Genomic DNA, 24324 nt, shown 5'->3' on the forward strand with positions numbered 1-24324 from the left:
AGATAATAAAGGTATTTTTGCAAGTTGGCGAAGTGCTTAAAGCCTCCTTGACCGCCGTGGGTCGGCCCGGCATCGCACTATCTTAGGCATCGGCCCACGTATGGGGAGAAATTCTCGATCTACACGGCTCGATAGACGAACGGAATTTTGTCCAGAAACTAGCCATATACAGCTTTACTGTAAAATGAAACTCGTGGCTGATTTTACCTACAGATTCTTCACAAGGCTTCCTTTCTCCCTGTCGATACCACACTCTTCGTTCGGTGTTAGATTTCTGCACTATCACAGTTCTAAATTTTCTCAAATTGCGGAAGTGCAAAAACGTTGAAAGCGTTTCCACAAAAGTGGAAATAGCGTTGAAAGATGGAGCGAGCCAACGCTATTTGATTGCTCAAGCCTGCAATAAGATTTCCGGATATATTTAAACTCCGGTTTTTATTATTCGTCTCTTTACTGCTCTTGTCTGGACTACGGTACTAAAAAAACTCAAAGAAATATGTGCAGCGCGACCGGCGCAACTAGAACGCACAGGAATGGGGCAGACAATTAAATCATTAGAAAGGGAGTTATCTCTCTACTTACAGAAACGAAGTGGACGTGCGCAGCAAAAGGTCTTCTGCCAAGTACTCAGGCCCAAACATTCTTTTATCAAGGAAGGCCTCGCCGCTGAGAGTTGCAGAAAATAGTACAACTGTCTCGCGCATGAAAACGGCCGCTATCTTCTCGGCAGTATCGCCGACGCAGCGTCAGCGATGCCGAGCTTATGCAAAAACATCCGCCGATAGCCCCTTGAAGAGTCTACGCTATTGGACGCAGTGAAGCACACTCCATAACGCAGCCGCCTAACGTAAATACCGGACGTCGTCCACTTGCAACAGCAGACGCGCACTTTTACCACCTCTTGAAGCTAGCTTATTTCCTTCGTTGGGCCGAAGATGCACATCCTGGCGCTGAGCCTCTTCGTTGTACTGGGTTCTAGAGGCCACTGCGTAGCCCAGTCCCCAAGGTGTGGTAGTTCCTTTTCGTCTGTGTCAAATAGACATTTTGTAGGTGCCTGCATAAATTTTACTTTACCATAATGAGTATTTACGTGTTGGAAAGTTTGTCTATGGCTTGTTCATGAGTACTCGCACAGCATGTATCATGTACAAATTACTTTTGCTAGATTCTATTCCTTTACCACCCAACGCTGCTGAGCAGCCGATTGTTGTGAATGCATAGGCGGAATGCAACTTGAACGGATGTAAATAAATAAGGGCGGTATCATTATGTTATCCTGGCCCTCTGTTATTTTTTTCTACAACCAATATAAACCCAGTGTTAGGAAATCTGACAAATCTATTTACAATGGCGATGCCTGTATGTCACAACCCATTCAACTAGGAGAACTCTGGTGAAATAATGCGTTAAGTAGAGCCCGTGTTGCCAGTCTAAAACGTGGCGCCTTATTTCATGTTTCTTTTTTCTTTCTTTTGGCTGTTGGCAAGCTCAGCGGGATACTTAAAAAATATAGCAGAAAGATCTTGAAGGATTGCTCGGTTTTTTTTTTTTTTTTTTGAGCCTTGATTGAATGAGAGGCTAATCATCGACAAGAGGCTCATCCTGTATTAGCTCTTTGCGCCAGCTGGTCGTCCCTCCTAGTTTGAAAATATCGTGTCTTAAGCGGTTCAGACGCAGTGATAAAAGGTACCCGCCGGTCATTGCCTATCAATACGCTGCCATCATGAGTATTATACGAAAATCGCCGAAATTGGCAGCTTGGCAAATGCAAGGTTTGCTCTAAGCTGCCGTGAAAACAAACTTCCCTTGTAATAAAAGAATGTTTGCTTGCTTCACTAAGAACCGGAACAACGCATGGAAAATTGATTTAATTTTAGGTAGACTCGGTGATGTAGTAAAACCAAAGACAAAAAATCGAATACACAAAAAACACCATCTTTTGGAGGCACATGTTCAGGTCTTTGCATCGCTGGAGCAAAGCGTACACAAGGGCATGAAGCATTGAAACAACTTGGAATGCCAATCAACACGTTAACATTAATCAAAGACAATGTCTTCCCGCAAAAGTTGGGGTAGAGAACGGGCCGAAGTGATCATGTACGGCAATATATCGCGCCATCCCTCGCATGAGGGAGTAGTGTGTGACAGAATAATTTTGTTGCACTTGCTTTCGGGATCGGTGCCCATTTTTAGTGACTACAACTACCTACGCAAAAAAGCCCACATAGTGCCCAGTGCACTAAAATTTGGATGGTCCTACATCTTTGCATTGCACATAGGCGGAGAACGGCTTTACACTGTACTTACTACCTTAGGGATCGGCCGACATTTTTAGACGGCACTATCTCCAAAATAAGGTCGCGAAACAAGCTCGAAACACAAACCTGATGCGGAAATGGGGGAGGCAGTAACTAGCTAACTAGTCCTGTGCCTTTCAAAAAATTGTACTAGGAAATACAATTAGGAATAACTACGATGCATCGCGACCAGGAGCACGGCCGAAGCAGATAGACAATTTGGGTGACTCTGTCAGCCTAAGAAGACAGACAGACAGCCAGGCCGACAGATAGATAATTTGATAGATAGATAGATAGATAGATAGATAGATAGATAGATAGATAGATAGATAGATAGATAGATAGATAGATAGATAGATAGATAGATAGATAGATAGATAGATAGATAGATAGATAGATAGATAGATAGATAGATAGATAGATAGATAGATAGATAGATAGATAGATAGATAGATAGATAGATAGATAGATAGATAGATAGATAGATAGATAGATAGATAGATAGATAGATAGATAGATAGATAGATAGATAGATAGATAGATAGATAGATAGATAGATAGATAGATAGATAGATAGATAGATAGATAGATAGATAGATAGATAGATAGATAGATAGATAGATAGATAGATAGATAGATAGATAGATAGATAGATAGATAGATAGATAGATAGATAGATAGATAGATAGATAGATAGATAGATAGATAGATAGATAGATAGATAGATAGATAGATAGATAGATAGATAGATAGATAGATAGATAGATAGATAGATAGATAGATAGATAGATAGATAGATAGATAGATAGATAGATAGATAGATAGATAGATAGATAGATAGATAGATAGATAGATAGATAGATAGATAGATAGATAGATAGATAGATAGATAGATAGATAGATAAATAGATAGATAGATAGATAGATAGATAGATAGATAGATAGATAGATAGATAGATAGATAGATAGATAGATAGATAGATAGATAGATAGATAGATAGATAGATAGATAGATAGATAGATAGGCAGGCAGGCAGGCAGGCTCAAAACGGCTAAAGTACACAAAGAATGTTATTAGCATTAAAAAAATCTATACCGTGCATGCTCATAAGCAAGCGAGACCAGTGTTTTCAGAGGTCTTCGCTTGTGCAACGTGGTGATAACCACCTTTGTTGTGTCAGTCTTTCTGGACTCCTGAATCAATTTCACATAAAGAAGCCATTGCACTTTGTTGGGTGAATACCCACGCAATCTCTGAGCTGACCAAACGTAGTTGGTTTCAGCACTGGCGTAGAAGAGTCGGATTAGCGCGTTTTCTGCGGAATTTGGACTGTAGAGTGCGAACCTCCGGACATCCCATTAAGCGAAGGAAGCCCGTTTGTCGGGCGCCCTTATGTAGATGGCGTAATGAAACTATGAACGAGCTGATAACCTGCACGTTATAAAAATTAATTTGCTAGACGACAGCCTGTTGAACCAATAACATGGTTGTTTATTCTCCGACACCCCAAACTATACTTGTTGTAATAACAAGAGAAATTTTCTTTTAAAGAAATTTGATCTTTTTTGTTCAATTAAATAAGGTCAACCTGCAGCATTTCGCTGTCAAGAACCTTCTGTCTACTGCTCTGGCAGAAGCAGTGATCAAGTGATTCGTGCCAGTTCATGATGTGGACGCTCTAGTGAAGCTAAGCGATGAATATAGTCTGTGCAACAAGCATCACTTATTTCAAGTGTAATTTTGTCTTCTGTTCCAAGCAACGTCCCGGCCCGGAATGCTGACCGTACAATATCCGTTCCATTGGTCAACCACAAAAATGTAAGCCAGCGCAGAACTTCTCCTAAATGTGCGACAACTTGCACGGCATATTATTTTGTTATAGAGTGGGACTAGGCGGCAATCTTACACTAACTAAACGAGCTTCCGTAAATAAAATGAAACCACACAGATTAACAATCTCTACGCACACAAAACGAAACACGAATGACATTGAGATGACAGCTAAAGCATCATTCTTAGAAAAGTAGAGGTGACTAGTGTATTAGAGCAGTAGAGGACTAGATTGCGAGACAGTGATGCTGCATATTTGGCATGCATCATTAAAGTATCGCAACTCATGCATCCACGGTTTCGTTTGTAGTAGTTTTTTTTTGGTGCGCTCTATTGTGGACGGGAACGTTTACAGCTCCATGTTCATCCCTCTTGCCGTACAATGTGTGCCATGATTACTCTAAGCAAGAAGACCGTCTGCTACTTGGTAGCTTTGAGGTTCTGACATTTACGCTAGCACAAATGCCAATCGCTAGCACAAGCGCTCACTCTGTTTTCCGTTCTCTTTGATTACCCCTACCTCCTTCCTTTTTTGCTCTTCCTGAGCTGCGCTACAAGCCTAAAACAGCCAATATATAGGTCGTGATATCTATAGTCAGAAATTAAAAAGATCTCTTGAACACATATCAGCAACGGATAGAGAAGCTATTTAACAAAACTTGTTGCTTGCCTACTTTGCTCATGACATAAAAACAAATGTTACGGCGCTAAGCAGACGAGGACGAAGTGCGACAAGAACGACATATACGGCTATTAAGTGTCGTTTGTGTCCGACTCTGATCTGATCATCTGATCTCACTCTGATATAAACGCAATGTCTCATTAATTGCTTCTATAAAAGGTCGATTTTCATGAGGATATTTATTTGAGCAAAAGACCATGCTTTAAGATGCCACGCTGATGGTTGTCTCCAACGCTAATTTTTGTATTTAGGTTCCACGGTCAGCCTCATCACTAAGGAAGAAAGTACTGCTAGCATGAGCCTACATTTCAGATAGCTATCAAATCATAGCAGGGAATGAGCAAAACTGCTACAGATAACAAGTATGCTACAAAATGGCACTATAACGCGGTTTGTATATCAGATACGGCAGTAAAACTGAACAAAGTTATACGCTTCATATAATCTAATATTTTGATCACTTAACAGAGGTTCTCCTACTTTGTTTTCCTTTTGTTTTATAGTACCAGTAATTTTAGAATGTGGCCCACAGAGTACACAGCTTATTATCATGCGCGATAACAACTTTGCTTTAGGAAACTCACATATGCTTGCGCTCGTATTGCACCAAGGCGCGCACTAACTCTATTTGCTTTGACAAATCGAGACCATGGTGCTTCTGTAGTAACAGGCGCTACACGCGCTGCGTTGTGCAATTTCCATCACATGCCTCAATTACGTATTTCCTAAAAAAATTGAAACTAAGGAAGCTGTTCTATTGGCATATCTCGCAGCTCACATACACCATGGTGCTGAAGATAGGTACGCCACGACAGGAATTCAAGGTCATGCTTGATCCAGCGGGAATTACCTGGGTTCCTGCCTACTACTGCACCGAAGGAGAACCCTGCTGTACGTATTATTGGGCAAAATGTTCTCAAAAAGCTTAGCAAGACGATTGTGCGAAGATTATCTACCACACTTTCAGGTCAGAACTGATCATGATTAAAGAGTGAATGTACACGCTTTTCAAAGTCTAAAACATATTCGGATGTAGGACAAAAAACACGGAAGTTTCTCACGTAATAAATATTACTTGCAAAGCTACCCACATCTATTCTTTATGCTTTCAGTGCTTTAGGGTCGACACCACGCACCGATTTCTTTCTGTACATAATTTTTGACCACTGTGTGCCTAACGTTACGTTTGATGACTGTGGTCCCAAGGGCTCTTGGACACTTTCTCTGTCACCGTTCTTTTATTTTTGATTTTTTTTTTTTTTTTTTGCTACAGTGCGCAGAAATGATCGGTCTGGACTGAGCCAGGTCACATTGAACACAGCTCGTTGTCGGAGCAATTTCTTTTGGAGTGCCTATGATGCGAGTACAAGAGATAGTCGCTACAAGCTACGCTGGCGCTGGTAGCAAATTTAAGGGCTAAACCCTGCTAAAGAACGGCTTCAGCCGTTATTGGCGGTAATTGTGTTGCATGTGATTCATTGCAGCCGTAAGGTGCGGCGATCATAACCAACAGTACCTTTAAGTGCTATCTTTGCCTCTCTCTCCACTTTGTACTTATCCTTCTAACTCTCGTTTCCTCAGTGAGTCCTCCCTTTGTTTAGTCTATGCACTTCACTCTACCCTTTGACTTGCAGTAGGCAAAATACATAGTCTAACATTTTTCATTGCTGCATTTCTTCTTTACGGTGTATAAATACTTACTAGATAAAGTATACAACGGTTTCTCCCAAACCTAAGCGAGATGCAGTAGGCAGACAATACTGTTGCCTAAAAAGCGTATAGCTAAAGATATTTAGAAAATAAGGCGAGCAGCCGAAGCTTAACAGCATCTAAGATAGACTTGATTTCTTTCTACGATGGTGCATACCCACTGAGCGGGATGGGCGAAAATTTGTATAGTATAAGGAAGATTGTCACGACGAAACGAATAACAATAACTGTTGAAAAAATTAAGGGAATCGCCCTGAAACCACTCTGAATTCATCCCACGCCTGAGCAAATGTCCCTGTAGTAGTTTCAAGGAGAACAGGCTCCGAGAGCAAAAATATTCAGAATGTAAAAGTTTGAACCAATTTGTGTGAACGTTGATATCAACATGTTTTTCCTTAAAGAAGGAAACGGTGGCAGAATAAGGAAAACAGTTGTCTACGGTCTAATACTTTCTACAGAAAGGGCACAGAGGGGAGGGCGCCAGACCAGCACCGTGACGATAAAAGTTTAACACTTCTGTTGGAGAACGTGACCGGGTAAAAGCTACTTCACTTTTTCTGGTGTGAAAGGAATTTTTGTGCTAATGGATTAGAAGGTGACCGTATTCTGAAAACATTGAGGTGCCATTCTACTCTGTGGAGGTATTTATTGTATGTATTCATTTTCACCATCTCCTAACGGAAGTGACGATAGCTTTGCGACTACTGTAATATACACTGATTAGTTCGGGTACACCCTTACACAGAATCTTCGTCAAAGTTAATATATACACGACCATTGTTGAACAGTTGAGTGACTTGGATTGGTGTGGCATTTCAACCCAAATTTTTTAGCACGAACTGAGTGAAACTGTGCTTGTCTGATTTTTATCAAGGATAATGTCATCACACATAGCCCATGCACAGTGCGTGGCCATGAACTCCTAGATATACCTCTTGCGTGTGTCTGGAGATATATGCACAATGAATATCACAATTCCCCCTTTCGTTTTTACACCTCAGATATCCAACCCCACCGTCGCTATCACAGACGCTAACCATTGCACTTTTTTCTTGCTTGCGACGGTATCAGGTACTCATGATGACAGCTTTTGAAATGCTGTTCTCTATGTTGTATGCGTGATTAGAAAGAATGCAAGATCTGTTCGCTTGGCTTTGCTGAGTGCTTGTAGCCTCTGCCTCACGAGGCTATGAGCCCCTTGCTTAAGGGGGTATACGTGCTTACGGCCGCATGAGCCATTGAGTATTGTAATTTTTCTTGACGCATACAAAAATCTAAGTGCCCTTACACTGTGTGAAGAATTATAATCATTGAAGCTGTGTATGGCAAACGGCACCTCCGCCGCGGGTCGGCCCGGTATTGCACTGTCTTCGGAATCGGCCCACGTATGAGGAGTGCTTAACACCTTCTTCACCTCCGCCGTGGGTCGGGCCGGTATTGCACTATCTTCGGTATCTCCCCACGTATGGGGAGTGCTTAACACCTGCTTCACCTCCGCCGCGATTCAGCCCGGCATTTCACTATCTTGGGGATCGGTCCACGTAAGGGCAGTGCTTAGCGCCTGCTTCACCTCCGCCACGGGTGGAGCTGGTATTGCACATCTTCGGGATGCGCCCATGTATGGGGAGTGCTTAACGCCTGCTTCACCTCCATTGCGGGTAGGCCCGGCATTGCACCACCTTCGGCATCGCTCCACGTATGGGAAGTGCTTAACGCCTGCTTCACCTCCACCGCGGGTCGGCCCGGCATTGCACTACTTTCGGGATCCGACCACGTATGGGGAGTGCCTAACGACTGTTTCACCTCCACCGCGGGTCGGCACGGCATTGCACTATCTATGGTATCGGCCCACATATGGGGAGTGCTTAACGCCTGCTTCACCTCCGCCGCTGGGCGGGCCGATATTCGACGATCTTTGGGACCGGCCCACGTATGGGAGTGCTTAACGCCTGCTTCACCTCCACCGCGGGTCGGCCCGGCATTGCACTATGTTTAGGATTGGCCCACGTATGAGTAGTGTTTAACGCCTGCTTCACCTCCGCCGCGGGTCGGCCCAGCATTGCGCTATCTTCGGGGTCGGCCCACAATGGGGGGTTTTCTGCTTACGACACGAAAATTTCCTTGGACGGTAGAGGTATATAGCGTCGCTGTAAAACGACACGGAACACTAGTCACATACAGCTTCGCTGTAAAATTAGCTATAGCTAGACGGCAAGCAGCAACATCTAGCTTTTCTTCATCGGTGCCGGCGGAATGCTGCAGTCGTCTTCATTCTCTCGTGGCATTACCCCTGATAAACACACTCGAATCATCCGAGCAGGTCAGCATGCAGCATCGACAAACGGGTTATAAGGTTTTAGCCAAGCAAAGTCAAGTACATCAGTTCGGGAGGGCGCAGATGGCACCATTGGCTTGGCCGGTGCGCTCTTATACGTCATATTGGTGACTTGGTCCAGAACGCGATAAGGAGCGTTGTAGCCTGGTTAAATTTGCTGACAAAACAACTCTTCGAGTTGGCGCCCAGAGGGGCACTAAGGATGCATGAGCGTATCGGCATCCTTATGACGGCAATCGTAACAGAACTTCTGTGAGACCTGCGACATCGTAATGTGGTCACGCACGATATGACGCGCAGCGTTCGCCCTTCCCAGAGCGTCTTCGCGTGCTCCGATGGTTGTTGTGGAATGGCTGGTAGTAAAGTATCCACGGTTTAAGTCATTTCAGGGCAAAATAAGATAAAACGTTAAACAGTCTGTAGTATTCCGACATGACCAATTATAGGCGAATGTAAGAAAGCGTAATGGAGCATCCCGGTCGCAGTGGTCGGCGGAAACGCACATGGCGAGCATGTCGGTTATGTTGTGATTCAGTCGTTCGGTGAAGCTGATTGCCTAACGCCGATAGGCAGTGGTGACCTTCTGTTTTCTGGAAAGCGTGCGGAGGAGGTCATTGTGGACATGCAACATGAAGTAAGGACAGGGACCGGTGAGCAGCTGTCGAGGGCTCCATGATGCATAATCGCGTCGTTGAGTAAGGAAGTTGGTAATATCGGTAGCATAGCTGGTTAGAAGTGCGCAAGCACTAGCGGAATGCGTGGCATAGTCTGTCGCAACAGGGACCCATTTTTTTCCCTGACGCTGACATACGGAAGGGTAGGAGCATATCGAATCCGACGAGGAAGAATAGCTCTACTGGGACATCGATGGGCTGAAAGAATGCCGGCGGTAAGCTTCGATGTTCTCTTGCGTCGTCGGCACACTTCACAGTTGCCGACATATTTCTGTACGGAGCGATAAAGCCCAGACCAAAAAAAGAAAAACGATGCCACACGCGATCATAAGTGCGCGTTACACCAGGATGGCCTGCTGTGGGTTCATGATGAAGCTGCTGGACAGTAGAACGCATGGGGAAGAACACCACAAGCATGTGCTGAGGGCCGTCGGTGTATATATACCCTATTGCGGTATAAAGTTCCATAATGTAGGGTAAATATAAGAAGCGACTCGTCAAAGGCCCCGGAGCTGAGACGGCTCATGAGGGAACAAAGCCGTATCACGCCGCTGTTCTTCACAAAATGAAAAAAAAAGACTGCGAAATAGAAACAGCACAGGCATCGGCATCAGGGTTTGTGCTGTTGCATGGATCAACAGGATAGCGGGACAGTCAGCCCGCGTCCTGATGTAACTGGGCACATTTGTGCACGACGGCGAACGAGAACTATTGTACGCGCGAAGCCCAGCGTCCAAGACGGCCTGTAGGATCTTTAGCGAGGAAAGCCAGCAGTTCGCATGGGAGTCATATAATACTCTGAGAGGACGGCCAAGGAGGCACAGCCGAAATTTTGGGATGGCCCAAACAAGGGAAAAGCAGTCACGCTCAGTAACGCAGTATGTGCGCTCTGAGGCAGAGAACAGGAGGCAGGCGTACACTATCACAGTCACGGCCATGCAAGCGCTCGGCAAGGAAGATTCCAATTCCATATCCACTGAGATCCGTCCGAACTTGCGTAGGAGCAGATTGGTCGAAGTGTGCCAATAGACGAGAAGTTGTGAGAAGGCAGATAAGCGCTGTAAATGCGCTTATCTTTCACCAGCTTATCACTTATTATCTTATCTTATTTCACCAGCTTTCACTTATCTTTCACCAGCCGGTGAAAGCCCTGCAAAGGACAGTAAGCAAAGTAACAAAAAGGGAAGCCTCTCAAAAAGGCGCATTGAGATGATACCTTGATGGAGGCAATAACATCAACCACAGAGCCGTTCGATAGAGCTGCTGATGTCACAGCGCGTTAATGCAAGCGCGTAGACTGCGCGCGCAGGTGGCAAAAAGGGAATATAACAGTGAAATGCAAACAGCCGCTGGAACTCGATGCCAAGAAATCAAACACAGGCTTTGCGGGAGACTCACGCTGTGACATGATAACGCGAATAGGAGAAAGAGCACTATAAGGGCATATAGAGAGACAAAACAGAAAGCCTGCAATAAGGACGCGTAATGACCACTCAATAAAATAGACTTCCTGAGACGCTACTACATTCATTTAAACACCCAAAGCACGTGTTTTCACAATGCCTGCGCTTCGCTAAAACAATCCTCGTCAACCGCTCCTCAACATCTTCATAGATGTTCTGCTTCTACGGAGCTCCACACATGACGCTCCGAATGAAGCGCAATATACTGTATGTTTAACGTTAATGTTTGACGTCAGCTTAGTTTCTCTTCCACAATCAGAAGTTTCGAGCATGCTTACTGCTGTATAAAATATGAGAAATAATAATATCCAGAAGTATTTACCTTAGCAGTCTTGCCCGGTTGATACTGGCACTCTCCCTCACACGTTCTTCGTTATTTGGCTAACTACCAATTTCCAGAGCTTCTCCGTACCACTCCTGTGCCAACAGATGTGTCTATTCTATAACTTGAGAGAACAAATTGACAAAAAGTGTGGAAAGGCAGGTTGGTTAAACAGGGAAAGATCCTCTTGCAAATAATACTAGTCATTTCATAAGATTATCAAAATTACCAATAGATATTGCAAACAGAGTGCCAAAATTTGACCTGGACAGCCGTTGCGGAAATTAAAAATGTGGTGCCACTGTCTTTCATCCGTTTTCCCCTGTAAAACGCATGTACCAAAGAAGCAATCGTGACTTATATGGTTCGCACACATTCGACGAAAGACAACCTACGAGTCAAATTTATGTTCTGATCTCTTTCCAATGCCGCATTACCTTAGGGAAGTTTGATTGGTACGACGTGCGCATTATTCCAAATTTCGACAAGCTTGGCTTTTTTTCTCTCTCTAGTTGGACACAAGATGTACGACTACACCGAGTCGACAACGCAAACAACCGATTGGGAGGACGGCGTCACTGACTTTGGCACGTGAGCGTCTGCTCCTGCTCCTAAACCACGTTTTCTTTTTCATTTGCACTTTAAAAAGGCATTAAAGTAATGGCTTGAAGTATAATGCCTTAAAGTCGACAGCCTTGCCACATTAAATGATAAACATCATCGTCACCAAAAGGTTGGCTGTAATATACATGTTATGTTAGAAATCCTATACCTCGGACAGCAATGTTACATCATTAGCCTATAAATAAAGTGACGAAAAATACTGTCATGGCAGAATTCAAGCAACATTTTAGAAAGCCATACAAACTTAGGATAAATCTGCACACTAGCTCCACCTTCCAGAAACTCATTCCTGAAGTCTGCTTCGATGTATATTCCCTTGCATTCGATACTTTTCAGGAATACATGCTGCCACAGCTACATCGAGTCAAATTGCAATGGTTTCTGACACATTTTGAACGCGATCAAATAAAATTATATTTTGGCCCTTTAAAATTAGACATATAAAAGCGCGATTTGCCGAAGAAGCTGCATATTCACATAATGTAACTGGAATTCATGACAGCACTATACAAAATTTGTAGAAATGATGATGTCTGTATTGCGTGAAAAGTATTAAATAATGGACATGTATAACTACTACTTGAACATTGACATAACTGTAATATGGGGCCTAAGATAAATATTTGAGAACCTATTTAAGTTGCATTCTCTTTGTAGCACGTTTAACCTTGCGTTTTGTTGTGTGCGAAATGGCTTACGGATAAAGTATTGTACACGCTAAAGCAAGAATGCAACTTAATACAGAGGCGCAATTATTTTATCCGATAGCAGGAAAATAAGATGTGGGAGATTAATGTGTCATAACTCCGCTTAGATTTCTAGCAAACAGCGTATATTGCGGCTGTTGAATGCCAACAGGAACTACAATTTCTCATTACAAAAATTTATTTCATATAATGTTGACGCAGAGTAGCCTTCGTACAAAGTATCACGCTCGAAATCACGAGCACGCTGAACCTGAAGCTTTGCGAAAGAATCCCAGCATCACGCAACACTTAAAGTCTCGAAGGCCATGTTAACCTACCAGTGTAGTATCATCTAACCACACTGTCTACCAAAGCCATATTAAATATTACTTAAAGATTACACACTGCCAGTCCCGCAAATTTGTTCACATCGCTTCGGTAGTATATAAAATTCGTTTGTATGAATCTTGGCCCAAGCAAAATGTCGCTGCAGCTTATCCTCCCACACTCAAAAGTAGCATTCTTCATTCTTTTCATATCACTTATAAATGGCATCACAGTCATAATTTATTGTTGATATCGCGTTATTAGGACGCAATGAAGACAACTAGTTTGGGTTCGTTCCCAAGTAGCCTGCCATTGAGCTTCGGCTTTTTCGGCTTTAGTGATAGAATAGAATGAATTTGACTTATTTTCCCACCATCTTTCTCTTACGAAAAGTCAGAGTGAAATGAGCACATACGGAGCAGTACTGCTTTATATAATCTTCAAGGTGTCGCACGACGTGAGAGAGATTATTTTTCTACTGTTGTGAAGGCGAGGCTTCCTCCCAAACGCTCTCAGCCAACGTGCACCGTGGTGGGCCAACAACTAAACAAGGAACATTAGGATGAGCTATTTAGCGTACAAGCTTTAAATCTTAACATTTCAGTCGTTTGGTCCCGTCTGGACGAAATATTACTTTGTGTTTATTCCTTACAACAATAATCGACAACCACGTAGTAGATCTACTTTGAGTGTTACGTCACGGCGTAAGCAACGAATGGTTCAACTGGTTTTTTTTAGGACGTTACTATACGGTGCAGTAAACCGAAATGTTTTATGAAGACAAATTGCATGCTACACAACTAAAAGTGCTTAAGATTTTTCAGGAATAAATGTTATACTCTGTATGTGCGCAACGTTCTCAGCTTAAGCACTTCTATCTTGTCTTCAGGGGCCACGTCACCGGATTCACATTTCGGGATACACACCAACTAGGTGGTGTCGACGTCGGGAATCTCTATTTCGTCAGCGGCACCGGCTTCCATGAAGTACCCAGCTTCGTGAACGAGCCGTTCGATGGCGTTTTCGGACTCCGCCTCGGTACGAACTCGTCGCTTTACGAAATGGCCAGCTCAGGAGTCATCGGCAAGCCCTGGGTGGGACTGTACTTCAGCACCAACGAAAACGTTCAAGGTGAAGCGCTGTTTGGGGGAGCGAACAAGCAGCACTACGAGGGTCCGCTGACTTTCGTGGATGCCCTCGACAGTGCTTTCCAGTTCCGTCTGGATGCGTAAGTGCTGCAGCGAGGCTATGAATAGTGGCCGACTTGGATAAGTCACTGCACCTAACGTTTCGACAAGGCTTGTCGAGACAAGTCCTCTTGTCGAAACGTTGGCTTCAGCTACAGTCCTCCTTCTGCAACCACTGACCCTTTCAAGCCTCCGCTTTTCTGTGAACATAAGTCGGTTAGAGTTTCCGCGAAAGCATGTGAAAGGCTTACTTATTATTGACGAGTGTCGATGGTCGAGCTAGGAACTGCGTGTCGGGGGAAATTGCACTGTGAATAGTAAACTGAGCAGAAAAATGTTATCTTAAAATTACTTTTTGTATCCCAGGCCACTGCCCGCACTTGGAAGCGGGAAGTGTACAATGGACTTCAAACGCCCACATGCGCGTATGCAATGTTTACGACCCCTGGTTGCATTGTCTCGCATTGTCTCGCAGTCTTATTCCAACTTTCTACTCTAACCCCAATCCCGTATTCAGGTACGAAATAGTTGGTCAGAAGCACATGCTACAACAGTCTGCATCGTGGGCTCGGCCAGCTCCAACCGAATCATTCATTGGTGGCCCAGCCAGTGAAATCAACAAAATCAACACCCTACTCGCCGCACGTAAAGACCAGAATGGAAAAGTAAGTAGGAGGACAGAAGTAAGTAAATAGACCATCAAGAAAGTTGCCGGGACAAACTAGTAGCACACTCGACTGTCTAAGAGCACCCCAACTCAATTTGTAGCGACGCGGAGCTTTCTCGAGATCGGAGTCAAGGAAAGCCTGCCCCCGCTGAACGTGCTACAAGCGTACCCGGATAAATCGGTGTAGCTACGTGATCGAGTTTCTGTCAGGTCTCTGACGCGCTCCTGACGGTTGAAGATGGAAGCACCTCCAATCGCTATGAGCTAGAGCATGGAGCCCTGATTGGACCAGGCAGGAATGTGTTCCGAGCCCTCGACTTCGACCAGCTGAATGATACAGAACCACGACAGCGATCTAGAGCGCTCGAAAGTGGCCAGTACAATGTAGCATTAGTAATTAGAATTTGCCAAATAGTTAAGGCCGCTCTCGCACACCGTTTAAAATAATTCCAAAACATCGCTTTTTTACCGATAAGAAAACAGTAGCCAGCCGCAGAAATAACCTACCAATTAAGAAATTTAGCTCATATTAAAGCAAGCACGCCGAAAACTTGCGCGCATAGAATACGTGCTATCGCAAAGTCCTGGAATATTACGCGAATTTTAACGTAACATCATCAGATAACTGCTTTCATTATCTGTATATTGAAGTTCGGCAGTTATGGCGGGGCCCTTTCCGCTAATCAGTGTTGCGTACTAGAAAGTAAACTAGCCAATGCAACGAATTGTTAAACGAAGGCAATGACAAAAATTAAATGTTAGATTATATTAGTACCTGGCTCCGCCTGAGAAAGCTATCTCGTACAAAAAAGGAGGCGCTGTGTGATAGTTTGGAAGTGCTCTTGGGCTCATAAGAACATAATTATTGTAAATATCATTAACGTGATGACTGACGACGCAATGCTCCTTTCGATTTCATCAGTGCTACAGTATGCGTGAGTGTGTGGTTTGGGGATTTTTTGTGTGTGTTCACTTTTTCCTCCACTTTTACGCCTGAAACAAGAGGCGGGTTAGCCAACATCCATTCACATAGTATTTTGTTGTCATGCGATATTTTTGCTTAGCGATTTGTGGTCTTCGCCGCTGGTGATGATTATGAGGATGCTGTGATGGACGTAAAGAGAGTGCGCTGCCAACGAAAGGGTTCTGGGCTCCCTTTAGGGTACAATTGTAGAGTTGTCTCCGTAGTATAATGTGACCTTATGTATGACGAAAGTTCGGCATAAGAAAATGTATGCCTCAGTAGTACGCGCTCCTGCGCTATTATTTTCGTATTGAACCATTTCAGGCCGTAATATATAACGCCACTTAGTGCAATATCAAAACAAAGACTACGGAGAAAAGGAGAGTGCTAAAGGCCACAGATTTTATCTGATATTTATGCTTGTAGCATGCTTGAATCATTTATTGGTTTAACAGTTAGTATCATCGCTATAACTTGCGTCAGTAACGAGACTGGTTTCAAAACATTTTGTCGTCAACCAACGCAATCACCGGAAGGAATTCAGGTGATTGGACAAAAATATTTTTTGTTACTAAATCCTTGTTCTTAACTAAAACATGATCAGTTTATCTTACTGCTCGCGCTGGTGTCTATGGTGGCCAATACTATATTCAGGAGTTCTTTTATTAGAAACAGAAAGTCGATATTGAAGTCAGGCACCATTAACCAGATTGAACCATGAGAACGATGAAAATTATTCTGTAAACGTTTGTAACGTGGTAGACAAAGCTATACTTGATGCATAACGGGAGCGTGAAATAACAACTGTTTTGCTCCGAATTTATCACTCCCAAACGCAGTACGAGCTTCGCTGCAACATCAGGCCCTCCGAGGTCACCTTCGTGATTGGTGAGAAGAACATTGTTCTACGGCCAGAAGACTACATGGTGAAGGTGCGACCTCGTTTTCTCTACACTGAAAGTTCTGACGTTTTCTTGTTAATTTGAAATTCCACAGGTGCTCAAGCAAGACCCTGCAGTATCATTGAAATTGGTGTTTCTTTTTTTTTTTTAATATTGCCCAAGTGCAGAGACGTACAAGTATTTAACGTTTACGGGCAGATTTGCAGAATGTATAAGTAGTGCACCACAAAGAAACAAGCGTGTCGAAGTCTTTCTTGAAAGTAGTTTTTATACAAAATACATACCGGTAGATTTCAGTGCCAAAGCCAGATTGTTGATTCTCTAATAATCTGCCGCACAATCATTACTAAAGTCAGACTAATCTTGCTCAGCATGACCCTATTGACTGAACGGATAAAAATATCATAAAATTATTTGTCGCATGTCAGGGTAAGAGTAAATAGGTGACATAATAAAATATCCGTCATTCTCGTAAACTCAAACACTCTGGGCGCAAACTGGCAGTTCATGCAACAATAGCAATTGTATAATTTGAATAAATAGATGTCAGTGTGGTGGCCAAGAATTACAATATTCTAAACGGAATGATACATTCCTCCTTTTGATGTTGCATAAACGGCATATATTTTCCAATGCAGTAGCTGAGTATACCTGGGCAATGAATTGTGGTGCACTGAGGACGCACTGGTGTTTTTTGATGCACTGAGTATATGTTAGAGCATCGTGAAATTGAGAAATATACAAGACGCTTCCCCTCTCACATCAGGATTTGCTAAAATCATGCACGAAGACAAAAATTATTGTCATGGTCAAGCGACACTTTCGGTTAATTCCAGTGCAAAAAGAAATATACTGAAGAAAAAAAAAACTTCAGTCCTTCTTGGAAGTAAGATCTGTCGAAATTGAACAAAGCACCGCACGACACCACACGGCCTACTTATATAAAGATTGTTATCGCCCTTGGAAAGCTCCGCATACTAATGAATTATATTCCCCTATGAAATGGGAGCTTTTTTTATCCACGAATATATCGAGAAAAATGTGATGGAATGCGTTAAGTATGAAATTTTTGTATGTGCAAGCACTCAAGCCTTTGAAATCTCACTGAAACAAGTACCATCGTAACAATAGTAAGCAAAAAACGTGCTTTTCAAGCTCATGTTCTCAGTTCATGATCTTTGAGTGGGCATGTTTGTCCATAGCTATGTGGTGGTGCTCGAGATGTCAGTTACAGTCAACCCTACTTTTTCTCTAGAACATACCAATAGTTATGGTGCTTTCCCATCTCTCATTAGGGCGAAAAAAAGTGGAGAGCGATACAAAACGAAGGAACAAGCACATTGCTGTTCGTGTTGTGTTTTATGAAGAAGCTTCATCTACGAATGACTCAACGAACCTATACTGTCATAATAATGGCTAACCTCATCATATTCGCAGGTTCGCACTGCTTCCGGCACGATATGCTACAGCGGCTTCGTCGAAGCGGAAAAGACGGCGAACGCAAGTTGGCAGTTCGGCCTGGTGTTCCTCCGACGAGTATACACCGTTCTCGAGGCGCCGCTCGAGTCCTCAGGCCACGGCCGACTGGGCCTCGCCATAGCGCACTAAGTGTTCTGCTCGTGATTCGGAGTGTATATGCAATGTCTTCAAGACGAGAGCACATTATGACCTGCTGTATTGAAATAAAGAACCAATGAACTCATAGAACCCTTTCCAGCGTATCGCAAATGACTAAAACGCTTCATGCCAGGTTCTTGGTTGATTTCTTTCTCGTACTTCTCGTGTAGTAAATGCATATTGGGTACGGCAGACGTTTCTTTCATCTAGAGTATGTTACTCTTTTCCACAACTCAGAGCAAACGTACCTAATCTCGAATCCCATCGCGAGCTGTTTCGGCAGGTCGCGCAAGGCTACCATCTTGATTACGCGCGAGCTGACGAAAAATTCACGGAGATAACATTGGCGGCAAGCACGCAGTAACTACTGGCTGAGCGTTGTCTCAGTTGTTCTTTCGTTCCTCCTGCCAGTTCCCGCCGTCGCCGACAAAAGATGGCTGCACGCTAGAAGCGTTTATTTGGCCCGACAGGACGAATTATAAACCAGTGATGTGTGTCAGAGTAATGTCCCAGTCACGGTGACTGACGGAAACATACGTGGCAAACATATCAGTCATTGTGCAGTGAGGCGTTCGGTGACGGAGTTTCTTTAAAGACGGAATGACATAGTGACCCAACAATCCGCGGTTTCTTACGAGAAACTGTAGTATAGGGTCCATTATGGTTATACACGGGTAAAAACGGGGCAGTAAAAGCAAATTTCTGTCCAAAATATGAGCTCGATCTGACCAGCTCTAAGCCATGCCCTCCGGCCCCGACTGCCATATTACCATGTTATGTGTGATGTCATGTGTGGCTTGGAACCAAGCCATCGTCTGCTACAAAATCAGCCACCGCACGACGTGAAGTGGGAGCATGGCTGCCGTTTGTTGCCGTACTTCTTGAGCAAAACGAGAACAAGGTAAAAGCGGGTGTCAATGTTTTGACAACACCCGCCGTGGTTGCTCAGTGGCTATGGTGTTAGGCTGCTGAGCACGAGGTCGCGGGATCAAATCCCGGCCACGGCGGCCGCATTTCGATGGGGGCGAAATGCGAAAACACCCGTGTACTTAGATTTAGGTGCACGTTAAAGAACCCCAGGTGGTCAAAATTTCCGGAGTCCCCCACTACGGCGTGCCTCATAATCAGAAAGTGGTTTTGGCACGTAAAACCCCATATATTATTATTATTATTGTTTTGACAAGTGTAGTTGCCTTCTTGAAAGAGACAAGTCCACTTGCCGAAACGTTGTAACTTTGTTCTCGTTTTGCTCATCGTCTTGATATCTCTGGGCTGATACTTCATTTAGAGGTAGCGCGAAATTTGTGGTCAATGCAGTGGTTTGCCGCGTGCCTTGTAACTGCTTCTTCATACGTACAGTCGATGCTCTTGTATCACGCTTAGATTTACATCTCTCACTCTCCTGTTATCGCCTCTCACATTTGCACCATCAAGTATTCTTGATATTGCCCACGTATGGATGTCCATAAATCGACCGCGTCCTTGTATTTAGGTTTACTCTGAAGAACGCAGTGGCCGGAAGGGAAATTTAGCAAGTAAATAAGATTTTTAGTAAGCATAGGCACTCTACTATATATATATATATATATATATATATATATATATATATATATATATGCATCTACTGACAAACCAACGAACCCAACGCACAGCAGCAGCAACAGGAGCCAATAAAACGCGTCAGATGAATTTATACACATTCAAATATCAGTCTTCCCCTTCATATTTACCTTTATTTATCTACCTACCCGACATTGGTATTCAGAAAACACATTACCGTGAGGTGCCGTAGATATTTCAGCAACAAAACCCACAGGCTTCGTCGTTCTTTCCACAGTTCACGTAGCACTCACATTCTCGCTACTGCCAAATTGTCTCCTTTGTTCAGGCAAACTCGTACTTTCGATCTCCATAGACGTGCCTCTCAAGAACACACCGACAACTTGTCAGAGTAAATGCCAAAAATAAGTCTTGGACCAGACATTTACCTTGAGCAAGCACCTAAATTATGTTCTGACCTCTAGTATCTCACTTGGTCCTTGCAGAAACGTTTTCATAATTTACGTAATAGTTCTGCCTAACAGTTCTGGAATTTATTTTATATGTATTTGTGCTACATAAAGAAAATTAAAGCAACGATAAAATTCTAGGTCATTTTTTTGCGCCTTGCAAACTGGAGGGTTACAGCACAATGCGCCTTGTCCTGTCGTCTTTCTTGTCTCTGTCATTTTGCGCTAAACAAATTATTCATGGAGGGTTACAACATTACACCCCAACCTGCTTTCCATGCTTCGGACTAAATTCGTTGAGAGGCTGAACAGGGGTGCGTCAGAGAAATCGGCCAACAGGAGCATAGCCTCTTGGGTTTCTGAAGTGGATGTTGAATCAGGAGTAACTTTTGAGAAGTTTCTCAATTCAGCGTTTGCGAGAGGACAAAGACCTAAAGAAACTGCAAATGTCAAATCACAGCGATGCTTGTGGTTAAGATTGCAGTGAGTTTTTCTCGCGAGGCTGATGCATCAGCGCTGCTGTCAGCAGCTGATTGCGTGACGGCAATGCTTCAAAGAGGGACAGCTGATCCTTTCTGAGCTCTGCTGATAAAACCGAGCTGTCGCAGTAAAAAGCGCCAGCTACGGCGTTAAAGCCTATGCGAGGTCGTCGCTAGCGAGAATTCCTAGATTTCGTCTAGCCTAAGACATAGCAATTGATTGGTCTTTGCGTCTCTGATGAGACTCTGAAGAGAAACACATATATCTCTCCTCGGAGGAAGGGCCTTTTCTGCTGAATGACTGCTGACCGAAGATTGAGGGCATATGAAAGGCATATGAAAGGAGAAACTGCTTTGATTTATAAGATAGTGCACGTTGTTGCTCAGCTCAGCGATAATGTGATTTGCGCATGGTTCCTTAGAGATGGCAGTCGATGCAAGATAACCGCTCAACAATTTTTGAGATGCAGCACGCGGGCTACAAAATTGGGTTACTGTCTTCTGAACAGCACGTCATCGCAAAGAATACTTCACGAACTTCAGCGCCAGTTTCCCTTGAAAACAATGCGAACTTACAGTGAAAATGACAATGCCAGAGTACGGAATAGTATAAACAACGACTCTGGTGTTCCTTATAAGTAATAAAGGCAACTATGTTTCAAGCAATCGCATGCACTGGCTTTAGTATAATTCGCCTAAAGTGAATACTATTGCATGCTGGCGGTGGTTCATCGAGGAATATTAAATTATGGGGTTTTACGTGCCAAAACCACTTTCTGATTATGAGGCCCGCTGTAGTGGGGGACTCAAGAAATTTGAACCAGCTGGGGTTCTTGAACGTGCATCTATATCTAAGTACACGGTTGTTTTCGCATTTCGCCCCTTCGAAATGCGGTCGCCGTGGCCGGGATTCGATCCCGCGACCTCGTGCTTAGCAGCTCAACACTATAGCCACTAAGCAAGCACGGCGGGTTCATCGAGGAACATCGTGAATGTATGAAATATCCTATATGCAAAACATACTAAAAGGGTATGCAGTGCTTGCTTCTATAAAGATCGACAATACGGCCTTTATTGTAATTTGGCACTCCGTTGCCCAATTATATCGGGAATGCACATTCCAGATGCTTTCTTTCTTAGGAAGCAGCGAGACAAATAAATTGTAGTCCATTTTTACTATATTTCGATATAGTCAGCGTCAACTGTACATTAGTTCTAACTAATGCGCTGCGTGTCGCATGCGATTTGCTCCTCCCCTCAGACCATCGTTCATCAAAACTGCGAGAAAAAAAAACGCAGGCTCGACGCTCTTTTCTGCCCAGCTTAAGAAGTTAGCGCGCACTCTAGAAAAAGAAAACCCTCTAGTACGATGTAAGCAGGTCCTGTGAGGGAAGATAACACGAAAAGGCTGTTGAAGGCTTTTCTTGCGTGGTCCAGCAACACCACGAAGAGCGCGAAGCGACGGTAAGAAAAACAGGTAAACAGGTTGCGCAGTCGTGGCTTCTAGACACGGAAAAAGGAACACACAGCCGCTGCGATGCTCAACCACATCTTGTCAACAACGTTCATAGGACTCCTATGCTTCGGCGCCCGTAAGGCGAGCAGGTAGTACATCGCCTTGATCTTTATGGTAGTTTTACATCTAGGGATAGCAGGCATCTCAGAGTGTTAGATTTCAAAATCGGTGCTTGGTGCAGCGGTGGCTTCTATTACAGTGGCTTCTGCTCGTTCGGTTACTTAATTTTGTTGTTTGTTCTCCAAACGGCGCTCTTCGTAACTTTGTTTCGGCGGTCTTCTGCCTCGTTTTAGGGGCAACCACGTCTTTTTTTATTATTTGAGAAGCAGATGCGCCGCATTTAATAGAAAAATGTGCCTGGATTTTCATTTTTTAAATATTATTTGACGTTATACCATTGATCATTTACAGGGTCTGAGTGCTGTTGCCCAGTATATATCTTGTTATGCAGCTGCCGTGTTAAATGCTGTATGGCAGGTGCCACTACAACTAAACATTTTCACAATTTCAAGCGTATAAGGAACAGGTGTTTATATATGTATTTGTATGACAAAACGGCAGTTTCCCGTTCCGAAATCTAAAGGCCAGCGGGGTGCTACAACTCAATACCATTTTTTTCTTTCTCTTCTTGTTCCTGGCCGCAAGGATTCACCTGTGGTATGCAGCGGGTGAAAAGAAAGCAATATATTCAAGCAAAAGTATTTGATTCATTCTAATAAAGCCCAACGTTACTTTGGTCACAACATGCATCATTAAGTCATGTTATGCAGCCACAAACGTTAAGCGTAGTAGTAGTAGGCAGTCATTATTTTCAGGTTATACAATGGGAACCATATATAGTAAGCAAATTTACTTAAGAACCCTCGACTACAGTCCTTTTTTATTCCGCATGTACCTTGAACTTTTATGGACACGTAATGCTCTGAAAAATCTGATAAACACGGGACAAAACCGCAAAAGGAAACACAATTGAAGTCGAAGGGCTGCCTATGTACCCTTGGCAACTTTCCAAATGGTGATAAATATGTCAGCTCTCCTTTCATGAAAACGCTTGCCCGCTGGCTTTGTGTTTGCTTGCCAGTTCGCTTTCTGTATATTTTTGAAAACAAACAAAAAAAGTTCACTGTCCTTCCACTCTGTGAAGAAGGAAGCTCTGTATGCGGGCCCCTTAATGGAGGAATGCACCTGCACCGCGAGTCGGCCTGCCATTGCACTATCTTCGGGGTCGGCCCACGTATGGGGAGTTTTGTGTCTACACACGGACACGATACGAGGGGAACTAGCCCTTAACATCCTCGCTGTAAAAATATCTTATCTGTACCAGCTGCTCACTTACACTGAAAAACTAACGCGTGTAAAGTCGTGCTGTGGAAACTCCTCAATTCGAGAAACTACCTAAAAGCGGTGGAAGGCTTCAATCTTAAAACTGCGGGTGTCTCTCGAAGACTGTCCATTTGTCCAAACTTGGCTCAGGCATAGGACTCGACTGTTCACCCAGTTTTTATCAATAAAAGTCGCTGTTTTGCTGGTTGCTCCTGTCTTTTTTTTTTTTTTTTTGCATAGGAAGCGGCAAAAACATTTCTTTTAATACTAAAATATAGAAAGAAAGCAAGCAAATTTATCCTGCTTAGCATAGAATGTTAATAAATAAAGTGGAACGACGCGTCCAATGTGCACTTGGGGCCAATTGTGACATTAACTCGCCAGAGAAAGTTGAACATTTTGTAAGGGTGGCTCTTGGTACGCTGAGTCCAATAACTTCAGTGTACACATCTCAATGGATTTTATGAGAAGACATTCCAACTTCAACTCACGGCTCAAAGTACGGAGAAGTTTTCTTATTAAGAAGATGCAAAGGGAAGACGGGCACATTGTTGTGTAGGAAGTTCACCCTTGATCGACAGCGCTCATGTTTTGTAAACTATGGCCCACGAAATCAACAAGCCTTCAATTGCATGCTCTCACACTAGCATGTAAAATTTCTTGCTCAGTCATCTCCCTTTTTTTTATAATGCGCTCGAAAAACAGTACT

General features: G+C 43.5%; 1 protein-coding gene across 1 annotated transcript; it reads left to right on the top strand.

Moving 5' to 3' along the window:
• The first annotated feature begins 755 nt into the window (after window positions 1–755).
• LOC126533796 (lysosomal aspartic protease-like) lies at window positions 756–18387 on the top strand. Its single transcript, XM_050180991.3, has 8 exons — window positions 756–1006; window positions 4056–4116; window positions 5584–5701; window positions 11827–11905; window positions 13841–14179; window positions 14656–14803; window positions 16609–16701; window positions 18109–18387. Exons 1-8 carry the CDS (start codon window positions 936–938, stop codon window positions 18277–18279), a joined length of 1080 nt encoding a protein of 359 aa, XP_050036948.2. The 5' UTR covers window positions 756–935; the 3' UTR covers window positions 18280–18387.
• The last annotated feature ends 5937 nt before the right edge of the window (window positions 18388–24324 follow it).

The sequence above is a fragment of the Dermacentor andersoni genome, chromosome 7, assembly GCF_023375885.2.
Source record: "Dermacentor andersoni chromosome 7, qqDerAnde1_hic_scaffold, whole genome shotgun sequence".
NCBI lineage: Eukaryota > Metazoa > Arthropoda > Arachnida > Ixodida > Ixodidae > Dermacentor > Dermacentor andersoni.

Excerpts from the sequence above, each read along its gene's own strand:
- LOC126533796 (XM_050180991.3), top strand. The coding sequence starts at position 936 with ATGCACATCCTGGCGCTGAGCCTCTTCGTTGTACTGGGTTCTAGAGGC. Across the intron at positions 5,702-11,826 it reads CACCGAAGGAGAACCCTGCT|TTGGACACAAGATGTACGAC; the intron begins GTACGTATTATT and ends TTCTCTCTCTAG. Across the intron at positions 16,702-18,108 it reads CAGAAGACTACATGGTGAAG|GTTCGCACTGCTTCCGGCAC; the intron begins GTGCGACCTCGT and ends TCATATTCGCAG.